Source organism: Ceratotherium simum, chromosome 16 (genome assembly GCF_057802395.1).
Source record: "Ceratotherium simum simum isolate JZ-2026a chromosome 16, ASM5780239v1, whole genome shotgun sequence".
NCBI lineage: Eukaryota > Metazoa > Chordata > Mammalia > Perissodactyla > Rhinocerotidae > Ceratotherium > Ceratotherium simum.
Genome location: NC_141915.1, coordinates 48,700,773 through 48,715,102, shown reverse-complemented (window position 1 = coordinate 48,715,102; position 14,330 = coordinate 48,700,773). Strand labels below are relative to the sequence as shown.

Here is a 14,330-nt window from a genome sequence, read left to right as displayed (position 1 = left end):
GCTGTCTGCAGCTGAGGAGAGAGGCCTCACCAGAAACCACCTCTGCCAGCACCTTGATCTTGGACTTCCAGCCTCCAGAACTGTGAGAAATAAATGTCTGTGATTTAAGTCACTCAGCCTGTAGTATTCTGCTATGGCAGCCTGAGCAGACTGACATGGAAGGCACATGTGTCAAGATGGTAGAGATGGGAGAGAACATGCTGTATTTAACACTCGGTTAGCTTGATTTGTAACATATGTATTTAGACATATGGTATGTGGGCCTCAGTTACTCTCACCCCAGCATCCTCACCCACCCCACAAATGTTAGAGACAGCCCATCCCAAGGTCGGTGTAGAGTCCTGGGTTTGGGCCAAGTAAGTTACGTTGTAAACCAGGATGTATATTATATATTACCAATCAACATCATTGTTTCTCTTACCAAGCAGAACAGGAAGGAGGGTCTGAGGTCAGAGGCAGCATCTCAGATGTCCTTGTCCCATTCCCAGCTCCTCTTACACAGGGAGGGCGCCATGAGAGAGGGAAAGCTAGAGCCAGGTTGAACCCTGACTCTATCACATCCCCGCTGTGCGTCAAGACTCTTGACCTTGCTGTGCCTCGACTTCCCCAGTGGTAAATAGGAGTAGTGCCCAGCACAGTGCGGCTGAAGGACTGTGCTCGGGGATAGGTTGGATTCAAGTTTGACCTCTGTTATTGTTAATGTTATATTCTTAGTGTATCTGTCTATTAAGGAGCTTCTTGAACATATCAGGTTGGGAGAAGAGAGAGAATCTAAAGAGATGTTTGATTTCCTTGGTGTAACAGGAAATTATAGAAGTTCGTTGGGTGTTGGGCTGAAGAGGCTGGGTGACCAGGTCAATTAGGACGGTGTTTTCCCAACCCCAGTCATTTCACTGTCACCTCCCTGATTTCTTCCATGGCCAGCAAAGGTTACAGAGGAGCTGGAGAGAGATTAGCCCAAGTAAGAGAATCGAGATTACTTGGAAGAATTACGCAGACTTGTAATAGGAATGCTGTCTCACCACGTAACCAGTATTATTAAGGCCTCACTGAGAAGCACGGAAAATCTCATCCCACAACTCCCTAGTACACGTTCCAGACTCAGAGAAACACCAGGTGCAGGGGGCATCTTTCTTCCAGATCAAAAGGTTGGCACTTTATTCAGAATTTTACTTGTGGCTCCTTCAGAATTAGTACAGCCATTTTGGAAGACAATTTGGCGGTTTCTTACAAAGCTAAATATAGTCTTTACCATACAATCCAGCATTCGTGCTCTTAAGTATTTACTCAAATGAACTGAAAATTTATGTCCACACAAACAGTTGCACACAGATGTGTATAGCAGCCGTATTCATAATTGCCAAAACTGAGAACCAACCAAGATGACCTGCAGTAGATGAGTGGACAAATAAACTGTGGTACGTCTAGATAATGGAATATTATTCAGTGCTAAACGGACATAACCTGTCAAGTCATGAAAAGACATGGAGGAAATTCGAGTGCATGTTACTAAGTGAAAGACGCCAATTTGAAAAGGCTGTGTAGTGTATGCTTCCAACTATATGACATTCTGGAAAAGGCAAAACTATAGGGACAGTAAAAAAGATTAATGGTTGCCAGAGGGTGGGGTGGGGGAGGGATGGCTAGGCAGAGCACAGAGAATTTTGAGGCCAGTGAAACCATTCTGTACAGTGCTACAATGGCAGATACATTTGTCCAAACCCGTAGAATGTACAATACCAAGAGTGGACCCTAACGTCAACTGTGGACTTCGGGTGATAATAATGTGTCAGTGTAGGTTGATGGGTTGTAACTAATGTACCACTGTGATGAGGGATGTCCATCATGGGGGAGGTTGAACATATGGGGACAGGACGTATGTGGGAACTCGCTACTCTCCATTCAATTTTGCTGTGAACCTAAAACTTCTCTTTAAAAAAAATATTAATTACAAAAATACAGCCTGCGTAGCCTTTCCCTTCTAAATGAGAGTCCGGGATGGAACTGGGAATAGGGTCTGTAATCAGCAGGCTCTGAGCTTAGCTTTTCCCTTCCCTTCCTCCTTCCCTCTCTCTTTCCTTTCTTCCTGTCTTTTTTTCTTTTGTACTATTTGCTATTTAAAGCCAGCGTTAATCATTACAAACCATTTTCCTGCCAGTCGATCCTCTTCTGCCCTTTTGGGGGAGCACTTCGGCCGTCCTGCCACTTGCTTTCCATTCTCAGTATAAACGGAACAACCAGGGGGGTAGAAGAGGTGGTTACTATGAATAGATTTTAAGGCACTTTTGTTACTTTTTGGGAAGTCATTTCCTGTTCTCTCCAGTCCTAGATAGAGCACAGTTTTTATATAAATAGAACATACATAGTTTGGACTCCAGACTTTCCATTTTCATCTTGTGGTCATTTTCTTTATACGTATTTATATAATGCATTTTGTCCAAAGATTTCAAATACTGCAGACATTTCTCACGTGATGGACTAAGACCCTTGATGTAAGATACACGTTTTAGTGTATGTATCTGTTTTCGAGTCTGTCTGCCCGGTTAGATTTGTAATCGCTGTGCCTAGTAGAGTACCCAGTCCAAAGAAATGTACAATTAGCCATAATGGGTGGCAGCGAGGGAAGGAGGACGTGGGAGGGTGTATTAATACCATGAAAAAAGAGGAACCTGAAGTTTTGCTGCTCTGGTCAAACTTAATTGCCTGAGAAGGGGATTTTTACATCTGTTATATTCATTTCTGTGCCCCATGCCTAAATCAGTGTCCAGCACATAGTAAGCTAATATTTGCTGAAAGAATGAATGGAAAGTTCAGTGTTGACCGAGAATTTCCAGGTGCCTACAATCATTTCAGAGTGTTTTGTAGATATTATTAATATTATCTCTCGTACCAGAAGGGCTCCTGTGTCCTCCTGGGAGCCAGGTTTAGCTTATTGCCTCGAGTCACTTTCACCTGCCTGCCACACCTGGGGGCCAGTTCTAATTTCTGATGTTAGGTAGTATGTTAGGAGATATATCTATCCAACTCACCTGCAATAAACACATTTTGCTGTACATGATGCCATTTAATCCCCTACCACATACTTGCCAGGTTGGTGCTGGAATTCCAATATCACATCTAAGGAAGCAGAAGCTCAGAGAGGCTAAGCATCTTGCCCAAGGTCACACAGCTCCCACATGGCAGAGCTGGTCTCCAGCAGTCAGGTTCTCACTGCAGTATTCTTTCCATGTGGCAGCTCTTGGTGTTCTGGGCGTGGATGTGCTGCCCGAAAGGGGTTTGGTTGGGAGGCATCTTGGCTGAGAGTTGGGGGCGCCTCACCCTTAGCCCCCATGATGCTTCCTCTTTATCACACTCTGGTTTAAGCTTGGTGCTGCAGGAAGAGGACACAGTCAGGAGACCATGCCACTAACCAGCCCAGTGACCTTCAAGCAAGCCACTTAGCTACTCTGCGCCTCAGTTTCTTCTTCAGAACCCTGAAGACACTTTTAAATCATCTCTAAGGCCCCCTCCAGCCTTAGCAATCCAGCAATCCTATGCGCTTTTTCGCTTTTGCATTTAAGAGCTCAGTGATTTCTATGGAGAGGCCTTGAATCAGATCCACTCGTTTCTCCAGCGCAACCTTATGGCGTGTCTGCTGTGCTGGGCGTGGTCCTGGTGCTGGGTGCACAGGAGGGTGGCCCGGCCCCTGCTGGGGAAGAGTCTGGGGTGGAGTGGGGGCAGATAAGCAGTCTCAATATAACGGGGCAAAGGCTCCAGGAGCTGTGTGGCTCTGGGGTTATGGGCCCCAGAGGAGAGAGGGAGTGGAGGAGACGGTTAGTGAACTCAGGGTTCCAGCTGTCAGAAGAGAACACCCAGAAAACGCTCCAGCTCATCTTCTTTCTTCCCAAATGGTACCGTTTTGACATGTCAGTGTTGCCAACCATGTCTGTGAGGAATGCCTCTTGTGTCCCGAGTTCTATCCTTGGGAGTTTATGACATCTTTCAAAACTATAATTTTTCCATTAAAATGAAATATTTTTATTTTTGATGAGAGGACGAGAGATTCTTTGTTTCCCTGAGACAGTAAAAGGACTTGAGCATGTTTTATGCATAAAGGCCAGTGTTATTTTGTCATCACAGCCTGGAAAGAGCCTTTGGCGGTCAGGCCATTTCTTTGAGAGTGGGCTCTGGAGGTTTGGCGAGTGAATATAACGTGAAAATGAAGAGAGGAGTTCAGTGAAAGTACAACCAAGAGTGGGAGAGTGCGTCCCCTTGCACACATGTTACAGTCTCGTGGGGTCCTTCTAGACAGTGCTTTCAGAACAGAGTTCCTGAGCGAAGTGGGCATCTTGGCTGTTTTGATCCTGTTAAGCATTTGAACCCCTTTCGGCAAGAGTTGCCTTCACTGGGCCGGTTCCCACCATAGCTGCCTAGGAACCACACTAGGTCAAGTGCTGATGAGCCTTCAATATAGAAAAATGATCAAAAATGTGGATGCCAAGGCCGGGACACCAGGGTTCAAATCCCAGCTTTGCCACTGCCTAGCCATGTAACCTCAGGCAAGCTGCTTAACCTCTTTGTACCTTGTTTCCTTTGAAATGGGATGCTTCTACCCCATAAGAGTGTCGTGAGGGCTACAAGAGCTAGCAGAGCTAAAGAGCCTGGCAGGTAGTGAACGTGGTGATAGTGATGTGAGTTACAGAATTGTTGCTATTGCCAGTAGCATCTAAAACCTCACCATGCTGCCCCTAAGTTCTCCCAGAGAGCTTCTGAAGCCCCATCCTCTTTGGGAGGCCTTCAAGTGTGTAGCCCCGGCAGAGGGTGGAAGGATGGGTGGCCTTAGAGCAGCATCCTTCCAGCCACTGTGGGCCTTTCACCTAGTAAGAGATGAGAAGCTGTTCCTGGCCCCTTTCATTCCTGGTCCTGCGCCCAGGCTAGGAGAAAGCTCATTCATGTCTCACTTTTACAAGACAGGCAGCCATTTGTAACATCCTGACATTCCCCCCTGCCAAGCAATTGGCTCATGTAACTATAATAATAATGATCATAATGACAAATAGCAGTAAGACTGAATGACAGTGGCCATGTTGGAAGTCTGTCTTTGAAGCTCAAGTTCAACCTCCCCTGTGCAGCAGGGAGATCTGCCAACTCGGAGCCCTTCTTGCCAAGTCTGCTTCTCCTTTTGTGAGTTTCTCTGCTATGGGAAACCACATTGGCAGCGCGGTCCCCTGCCCAGGGCTTCAGGATGTGAGGCAGCCCCCAGGCTTGGCTGCAAGCCTTCACTGTTCCACAAGTGCCAGGGACACCTGCTCCTGTCCCCATTGCAGAGAGACATGAGAGAGCCTCACCATCCATTCTGTGGTCTCTGAGCCTGGTCCTCAACCCACAGCTGGCTCCCTGGGCCAACAAGACCTGGGGGACCAGAATGGACTGTAGGAGCCAGTGAGAGGGTCTAGACCAGCATGTTCCAATAGAAATAAAATGCAAGCCAAGAGCATTTAGCAGCCACATGTTAAGAAGTTAAAAAAGAAATAGGTGAAATTAATTTTAATATATTTTATTTAACCCAATATATCCAAAATAAAAAATTATTACTGAGAAACTTTGTATTTTTTGGTACTAAGGCTCCGGAATGTGATCTATATTTTACACTCACAGCACATCTCAGTTTGCACTAGCCACGTTTCAAATGCCCAGTGGCCATATGTGGCTAGTGGCTACTGTGTTGGACGGTGGTAGGTAGCACACAAGGGATAGTGTAATCAGCATCCTAAATCATGTGTATCTAAATGTTTGTCTTTAAATGGGGCTCTCTAACACTATTTCCCTTTTGCAGTGAGATTTTAGATAATTGGAGGTTTTATTAATAGCAGCTGATCATTGAGGGAAGAATATTCACATTTCATCTAGTGCACAAGCCAGGGGTGACAGATTGTAAACTTCTCCAGGAGGAAATGCTCCAGCTAAATTCTAGAGCCCGTCCTATTATTCCAGTTGAAGGGACCACAGTGTTCCGAGTCACTGTAATCCCGGCCCAATGGCTGGGCTGGCGGGCTCTGGAGACTGACGAACGCTATCGCCAAGAAAAACGAGCCCTTGGCATTTGACATTCTGCTTTCGTAAGCCTTGGAGGAAGGAGAGGGTGTTATCCACAGGGCCATAAGTTTAATGCTGTGGAAACAGAAAATGAAAAGCAAGTTGGACCAAAGTTGATGTAGAGTCAAAAGAACCACAGAAATCCAGGTGACCATGGCTTTTAGGATTTGTGAATCACTCTCACCAGAAACAGGGTTTCCACACCCTTCAATTCTGGCAGCTTTCCAAACTCGGGTGCCATTTTCCACCTCCCAAGTAGAGGGGTCTGGTTGGGAACACTGCTTGGATACTTGTGGAATATAGAATGTGAAATAAAGTGTGAGGTTCAGCCCGCACTGCTCCTCAGCCTGATAATTCACACAGCAGCATGGTGCCTCGGCTCGGCTTGTGTTAAAAACAAAGATACTGATTAATAAAAATAGATTGCAGGGACTGGTGTTAATATAGTTACAAGAACAGATTTTATTCAAGTGCTTTTGAAATATAGTTGGAACCGATGATTTCAGATCTCTTTAAAATAATTCTCAAAGCCCTTTGACTAATATTTTATTAATCTCAATATGAGTGATTACATACATCTGAAAGCCATCCAGTTGCATTTTTAAAACAGATATGTCAATATTCAGACCACCACTTATTAACTGATTGGCTTCGGGCAAGTCTCTTAAGCTTTTTGCACCTCAGTTTTCTCCCCTATAAAATGGGAATAATAATACTTTCTGCCTCTTCGGATTATACAGAATGCGTGTAGAGCATCTGATGTATAGCAGGTGCTCGGCAAGGGTGCTCTTATTCTCCCAAAGAGAATTTCTGCTCTTGTTCTGCTTGCTAGACAGGCTTTGATCCGGTCATTTTCTGTCTGGGAACTAGAATGACATGCATCATTTCATGTCATCAGGTGATAAATTAGAGACCCATTTTGGTAGGTTTTTGTGCTTTCTGTGCGTGTATTTTCCAAGTTTGCAGAAAAGAACAAATGTAGCTTTAAAAAGAAATTAAGGCCTCCTTGTAGGTTCCTTTGATTATCATTTTCTTGTCAAGGAAATGAGCCATAAAGCTGCCAAATCCAAGCGTGCAGCCCCTTGCTGCCACCCACACGGAGGCAAGCCACAGGAGCCTGGGTTTCTCGTTCTGCAGGGAGAAATATTAGTGCTACGTTAAAGAGATGGAGACGGGGAGACATGCAGGAAGTTTGCTTATGTCTCAGGACGTTTGATTAGACATAGTGGGCCATTAAAAAATATGCTAGAACATTTCAAAGTCAAATTTGTATGCAAAGTGGCAGAATGGTCGAGCTGAGTACCTGTTAGGGTATCTTCACCTCGAATCCTGGGGCGGGATCCACGGGGCTGGGAACTGTGTGCATTTCGGGCACAGCCTGCCTGTGAGGCAGCAAAGCCAGTGTTCTAATAAGCCATCCCACACTTAGAAATTCAGATCAGGCGCTGGCCCAGTGGCGTAGTGGTTAAGTTCGCGTGCTCCGCTTCAGTGGCCCGGGGTTCACGGGTTCGGATCCTGGGCGTGGACCTACATATCGCTCATTAAGCCGTGCTGTGGAGGCATCCCACGTACAAAATGGAGGAAGACTGGCATAGTTGTTAGCTCAGGGCCAATCTTCCTCACAAAGAAAAATAAAAAAATTCAGATCAGCATTACTCCCTTTCACAAGGGGGGGGTTGTAGAGTTAATCTCTTCTGACAGCCAGCAAGTAGAGGGAGGAGAGGGAAAGGTCTCTGTGGGGCCATCACCCAGCTTCAACGGTGCCTACATCTTGCCAACTCATTTCATCTGTTCCTCCCCCATCTATTTTACTAAAGTATTTAAAACAAATATACGATCATGACACTTCACCCACAGATACTTCATCTCTCATACGTTTCACTCATAAATACACTCCTCTCTAACTGAAAAGGACACTTTTTAACTAATCACCATACCATTTATCCCACCTAACAACATTACCAGTAATCGCTCAGTATCATCTAATATCAAGACCATTTTTAAATTTTCCCAATTTTTTTAAATGGTTGGTTTGAATCAAGATTCAGACAAGGTCCAGATATTACATTTGCTTGTTATATTTTATATCTCTTTCAACACATTTTATAGATATATGTTTTTTTTTTTATTGCCAATCCTCCTCTTTTTTCTCTTTTTCTCCCCAAAGCCCCAGTAGATAGTTGCATGTCATAGCTGCACATCCTGCTAGCTGCTGTATGTGGGACATCGCCCCAGCATGGCCGGAGAAGCGGTGCGTCAGGGTGCGCCCGGGGTCCGAACCCGGGACGCCAGCAGTGGAGCGCGCGCACGCAACCGCCAAGCCACGGGGCCGGCCCCTCTTTCAACACATTTTAAAACTTCAGTCATTCACAGACATCATTGTACCTCTAAGCACAACACAAGAAAACTGGAATTTTTACTTTAGTCATTCCTCCTCCTCCTTCCTCCTCTTCATCAGCATCAGCATCGTTATTACTTTTAGCAAAACTCTGTTACATAGTTTGATCTTATCTATCAGACCCCTGCTCTGAATGACCTCTGGCTTTTTCCAAAAACTAAAATCTACTTTAGTGTCCAAAGTTTTTCACCAATGAAGATAATTACATCTACCTCAGACAGTGCTGTGGCATCTCCAGGTGGATTCAGAAGAGGAGTTCCCAAACAGGTTTTGGGCAGTGAATCACGGGGCGATAGTTCTTGGTGTGTGTGATTCGAAGGGCACTCTTCCCTTGGTGTGGAATCAAAGACAGATACTATCATCGCCTCATTTGCATGAACTGAGTGTGTAAATGCCTACGTGCTTGACTTATCTGTTCTAACACAGGCTGTTTGATTGACCACTAAGTGTAATTGATGTATTTGTTTTTACACAGATAATCGCTTATCAGCCATATGGGAAATCCGTGGACTGGTGGGCCTATGGCGTCCTATTGTATGAAATGCTGGCCGGGCAGGTATGTTTCGCTACGTTTTCTTGCTGGTTTATTGCTGGATAATGTGAATACTTCAGCTCTGTTTGGGCATGAGAGCAGGACCTGGCCGTGTGGTAGAGCTGATGCTGGTCTCACTTCCCCGACTCAGAAAGAGAGTGGATTATATTCAGTACGCACAGAAATTATCTTCTGATCATAAAAACACCAAATTGAAAGCTACAACCTGGAGTGTAGACAACGTAGCTTTCACTTTATACGCAAAAGCCCCTGCACGTTGATGACAATGGCCTCTGTAAGTTTTCAGTGTCTCAGAACTAGGGTTGGGTTCTGGTTCCCTGCAAGTTTTTCTGCAAAAATTACCCCAGCTGCTGCCCATGTGTATAATCGGTATTATTATTAAAGGAAGGAGACAGTTAAACTTGAAGAAGGGTTTTAATAGCTTTTCCCCATCTCCCTGATCTCACCCTTGGCAGTTCACTGTAATTTTCACAAAAGTCCAGTGAGGCTGAACTTCTGGTTAAGAGAAGGCAAATTAGGTTTCTCTTAGGGATGTGACATATATCAGATAACCAAGTGCATTACTGCCTAGCGTGGCACTTTCTAATATAATGGACTTAATATCTGTATCATTGGGGTAAGTCACACTAGCTGCTCTAACAAGCAACCCCCAAATCCCAGTGGCTTCACATGCAACACAGGCTTGTTTCACGTTCTTGGCACAGTTCTGTGGGGGGAGGGGGGGGGAGGGAGAGCACTGATCCACGGAGTCGTTCAAGGACCCGGGCTTCTCCATCTTTTACGGCCTTTGATTCCTCCACTGGATCCTCCTTACTCAAGCAGCCGATGAAGAGACAGCAGGAGGACACTTGCACAGAGTGTTTTAGGGGCCAGGCCTGGAAGTGGCATGCATCTCTCCTGTCTGCATTCCGCTGGCCACATGGCCCCACTGAGACGCAGAGGGCTGGGAAGGATGGTGTACCTGTGAGCTCAGCAAGGGAAGCAGGGTTGGTGAGCATCTACCAGATCTCTGCCATTATACCTAAAAATGATTCTGTCGTGGGCAGCTTTTTATAATTCCCAGCACTCAACTACGAGTGCCAGGTAGTTGGACCCTCCATAGCCAAAAGCCTTAGTAAGGGAGAAGGGAAAGAAATGCTGGTGTTGAGCAGCAGAGCTACCTGCAAAGAAATCTTTGAATCTTTGTTCCTGGGGGAAAAAGTCACTCTTTCTGACATGTTACATCCATTGACTCATTTATTCATTCAACACATACTTATTGAATGCTTACTATGTGAATAGTGAAAGCCGTGAACAAAACAAAGATTCTTACCCTCATGCAGCTTACGGTCTAGAGAAAGAGAGAGACAATTTAAATAAGGAAAATATATAATAGTGATAAGCTAAGAAGAAAAGTAACAAAGCAGGAAAAGAAGATACAGTGTTGGGAGAGGGTTGAAATTTTCGCTAGGATGGCCAGGGAGGGCCTCGGGTAGAGAACAAGTTAACACCAGAAGGAAGTGAGAGGATGTCCATGTGCATATCCCTCTTCCAGGCAGAGGGAACAGCAAGTGCAAAGGCCCTGGGGTGAGAGCCTGCAGCTATGTTGTGAAGAAATGGGCAGGAAGCCGCCAGTGTGGCTGGAGCAGAGTGGGCTAGAGAGGGAAGTAGGAAGCCTGAGGTCAGAGGGGAAGGGGCAGCACCAGGTCATGTGGGCATGAGGATCATCACAAGACCATTGGCTTTCCCTCTGAGGTGGGATACCATGGATGATCTCACCTTTGTGTCTCTTTCATTGTGTCTTATATCTTTTAGACACCAAAGTAGTCATTTAGATATTAGAAGATATAAGGTACTGGCCTACAAGTGGTCATAATTTCTCAATGATGTTAAGACTTGATTGATATTTAAAAAGTGGTTTATGTATTATTTATTTAGGGCTTTTTTTCACCCAATAAAACATTCTTAGGCCAAATACCTCGGTTTGTAAACATGAAAAAGCAAGTTATATAGAACGGCTGTCAGTGAGTTGTCTGCCTGCTCCTTAAGTTCATTTCCCCTCTTTAGAATTTTGACAATAAAATTTGACTGAGTTATCGGCCCCCTGGGAGCTATGCAGTTAGTGAAGTCAAAAAGCTGTGTTCCCCTCCTTGATCCCACTTGAATGTCCTGACTCTTGAGTCCAGAAAACAAACACTGCTTTCATTAAGAGTCACATTTGCATGTTCCAGCAAACGAAATTGGTTGGGTGGAAATAGCCAGGATCTGTTTCCAAGGGCGCTTGACAAGAGAGAAAATGAGCTGACTCTCATTGGCCAGCAGGAGACTAGAATTTCAGAACCCAGGCCTGCAGCAGAGTCACTCCCCACCCCCACTGCACCCCCATCCCCATCTTCCTTCCTCTCCAAGCCTACCTGGGACGGCATTCCCTTCATTGCCCTGGGGCTTGCTTCCCATGGGCAAGCTTGGGAAATGCTGCATTTTGAAGTCCTGCCTCATTTGCAGACTGGCCCTGAGGCCCCTGACTTGAAGATTTACCTCCTCCGTGTGCCTGACTGAGCGACTGAGTGCAGGGCCCTCCCCGCACCCAGTAGTTCTGTAAACATTCTGGCACCTTTTCATCCTTTCCCATCCTGCTTCTCAGAGTCAATTAGCCTGCCTCACGTGATCCCTTGAAATTTCCGTCATCTCTGTTGAAAATGATGACACTCATAAAAAGTGACACCTTAAAGGCGTCCCACGTTCCGGTGCAACGGTGGGCACGGATAACAGCCATTGTCCCTCTGAGTCTTCGCTGTGCCTGCTGCAAGCGCAGGACTGGCATCAGCACCCCTGCTTAGTCTTTCTCTGACTCCTCAGTGCAGATATAAACGTGTTCCTGGGCTGTGACTCAGCCCAGGAAGGATAATGAAGGTCCTGTACGTATTACCCACGGCCCCTCAAAGCTACAGGGGCTTCAGAGACCCCACAGAGGGACTAGATGCTGTTATTGAAAAGTAAGATAAATGGTAAAGTTGTTGATGGCGTTGTGGTCTAAGTTTGTCCTCTTTAATCACAGAAGGCTGAAGATGAGCAGAAAAAGATAAGTTTATTGCAATTTTCTTCTCATTTGCTTTATTTATGGTCAGCAGCCGAGGGGGTAGTTAAGTATAAACAGCCTGAGTCTGTCTTCAGTTCCTGAATTGCTTGACAGATATGATTACTCTCGGGCACAAATAGTGTTTACCCAGCACTCTAATGACATATTATGGCTCAAAGTGTTCCCGGGTATTCATCATAAAGGGACCAGCCCTCCCTTCTGCCAGCGTTATTAACACCTTGTCTTCATTCCTGGTGAATCGGCGTTGAGTACTTTATCCCAGAACTTCAACCTGAATTGTCCTTGGCTCTCCCACCCCCACCCCTGGTCACCAGTGATCTGCAAATAAACATGGCAGCACCCCGAAGACCGCTTACTAGTAAGTGATTTAGGAATCATTTTGGAAAATCTGAACCATCACCCCTCATTTGTCTGTTTAAAATTCACAAATTACATATTGTTAAGGAGGGCACCCCCAGTTCTGAAAATTTGTACACCAAGCCAAGACTTTTGTTAACAGGTAGCTTAACTTGAAACACTGAGTCCAGATTTTTAGAAATTTAAAACTAATCATGGGAATGGGGGAAAGAGGAGAGAGAAGCAATCCAAAAGGGTCATGTGCTAAGTACCTCGGCAGCACATCACCCCCGTGGTCCCCAGGTTCAGTAGCTGGCATTCCTGGGAAGGAAAATGAATATAATTATAACTTTTCACCACTAACTTGCCTTCACCACCAAGGCCTGAGAGCAAGCAGTTACCTGAAAAAATGCTCCCAGGGTGAGCTGGAGAGACTTAACAAGGGCCATAAAGATGTCCACATCCTTTGGCTGCCTAACCCCACACCTGGGAAATTATTCTTAGGAAGTAATTCAGAGAAGAAAAAAATGAGATGCACAGAGATGTTTATAGTCATTAGTTATTAGAATACAGCCCTGGAAGCAATAGTCAGTGTGCCCATGGACAGATGAGTCAGTTTCTGATGGTATATCACCCCTGCAGCGTTCATCTGGGAACACTGGTGGCCACAGAGAAAATGTGTTTACAACAGTCCGTGAAAAACAAAGACCTCCAAATTATGCGTCATAATTTGAAAATGATATTAAAAGCCTAGGAGTCCACAGAAAAATGAGAGCAATTTCTTGTGTTTAGGTAAAGGGAATATGGATGCTACTTTTATGGACCTCCCCTCCCCCCAAGAGTACATAATTTTAATTTATTTTTTTTGTGAGAAAGATTGGCTCTGAGCTAACATCTGTTGCCACCCCTCCTGTTTTTGCTGAGGAAGATTAGCCCTGAGCTAACATCTGTGCCCATCCTCCTCTATTTTGTGTGTGGGATACCACCACACATGGCCTGATGAGTGATGCGTAGGTCCGCGCCCGGGATTCGAACCTGCAAACCCCGGGCCTCTGCGGAAGCAGAGTGCACAAACTTAACTGCTATGCCACTGGGACAGCCCCAATAATTTTGATTTAAAATAGGGCTCCAGGGAGCTTTTCTGAATGTGATGGTCGTTACTGCTGTTCACCAGGTATTTCTGGTCTTCCTCCCTTCTGGCTCATGGTAGGATTGCACCTCCCAGCTCACCCGTGATTGTTCGGGGCGTGAGTAGTTCTGAGGAATGAGACCTGAGAGGACGTGCTCCAGGGTGGAGCACTTAAGTGCGGGAGCAAGACACCCCAGAGCTCCTGTTCCATTTCTGCTGGAGCAAGACCAGGATGGCAGCAGCCCCATCAGCGTGGGACCCTGGGTGACCCCTGCTGACCCACAGTGGACATGTGCCACGAGCCAGAGAGAATCCAAATTAGGGCTGGGAAATCATGCCAGGTCTCTAGCCTAGAGACAGTCACTGTCACACAGTGACCTGAAACATCTCAGGTCATGGTGAGTGCCCCGTCTTGATTGTCAGAACTACCCCCTACCCGTCGTGCGGGATGTGAATCAGCCTTTTCAAGTTTACCAAAATGGCCTTCCCCCATGTGGAGTCCTCCGTCGTTGCTGGGTGGACCCGCAGCCGAGCACCTCCCGCTCACCCCTACCAGCAGCAGCGCTGGGGGTCATCCCTCCTTGTCCACCTACCCGGGTGAGCGAGCATAGGGAAGGGGCATTGCTCAGCACGGCTGGGAGCCCAGCCTCCGACGTCAGGATGCCGGGTTTGAATCCTGGTTCTTTGACACCCCGGCTCTGTCACCCTGGCCAAAGCACTTAACAGAACCTCAGTGACCTCACCCGTAAAATGGGATTAA

At 46.0% G+C, this 14,330-nt stretch overlaps 1 protein-coding gene across 1 annotated transcript in view; it reads left to right on the top strand.

The window, feature by feature from the left end:
• PRKCA (protein kinase C alpha) overlaps positions 1–14,330 on the top strand; it is a 412,540-nt gene that overhangs the window by 374,119 nt on the left and 24,091 nt on the right. Inside the window, exon 14 of the mRNA XM_004432678.3 lies at positions 8,949–9,029. Within this exon, the coding sequence (XP_004432735.1) occupies positions 8,949–9,029 (81 nt within the window). The remainder of the gene's footprint in view (positions 1–8,948; positions 9,030–14,330) is intronic.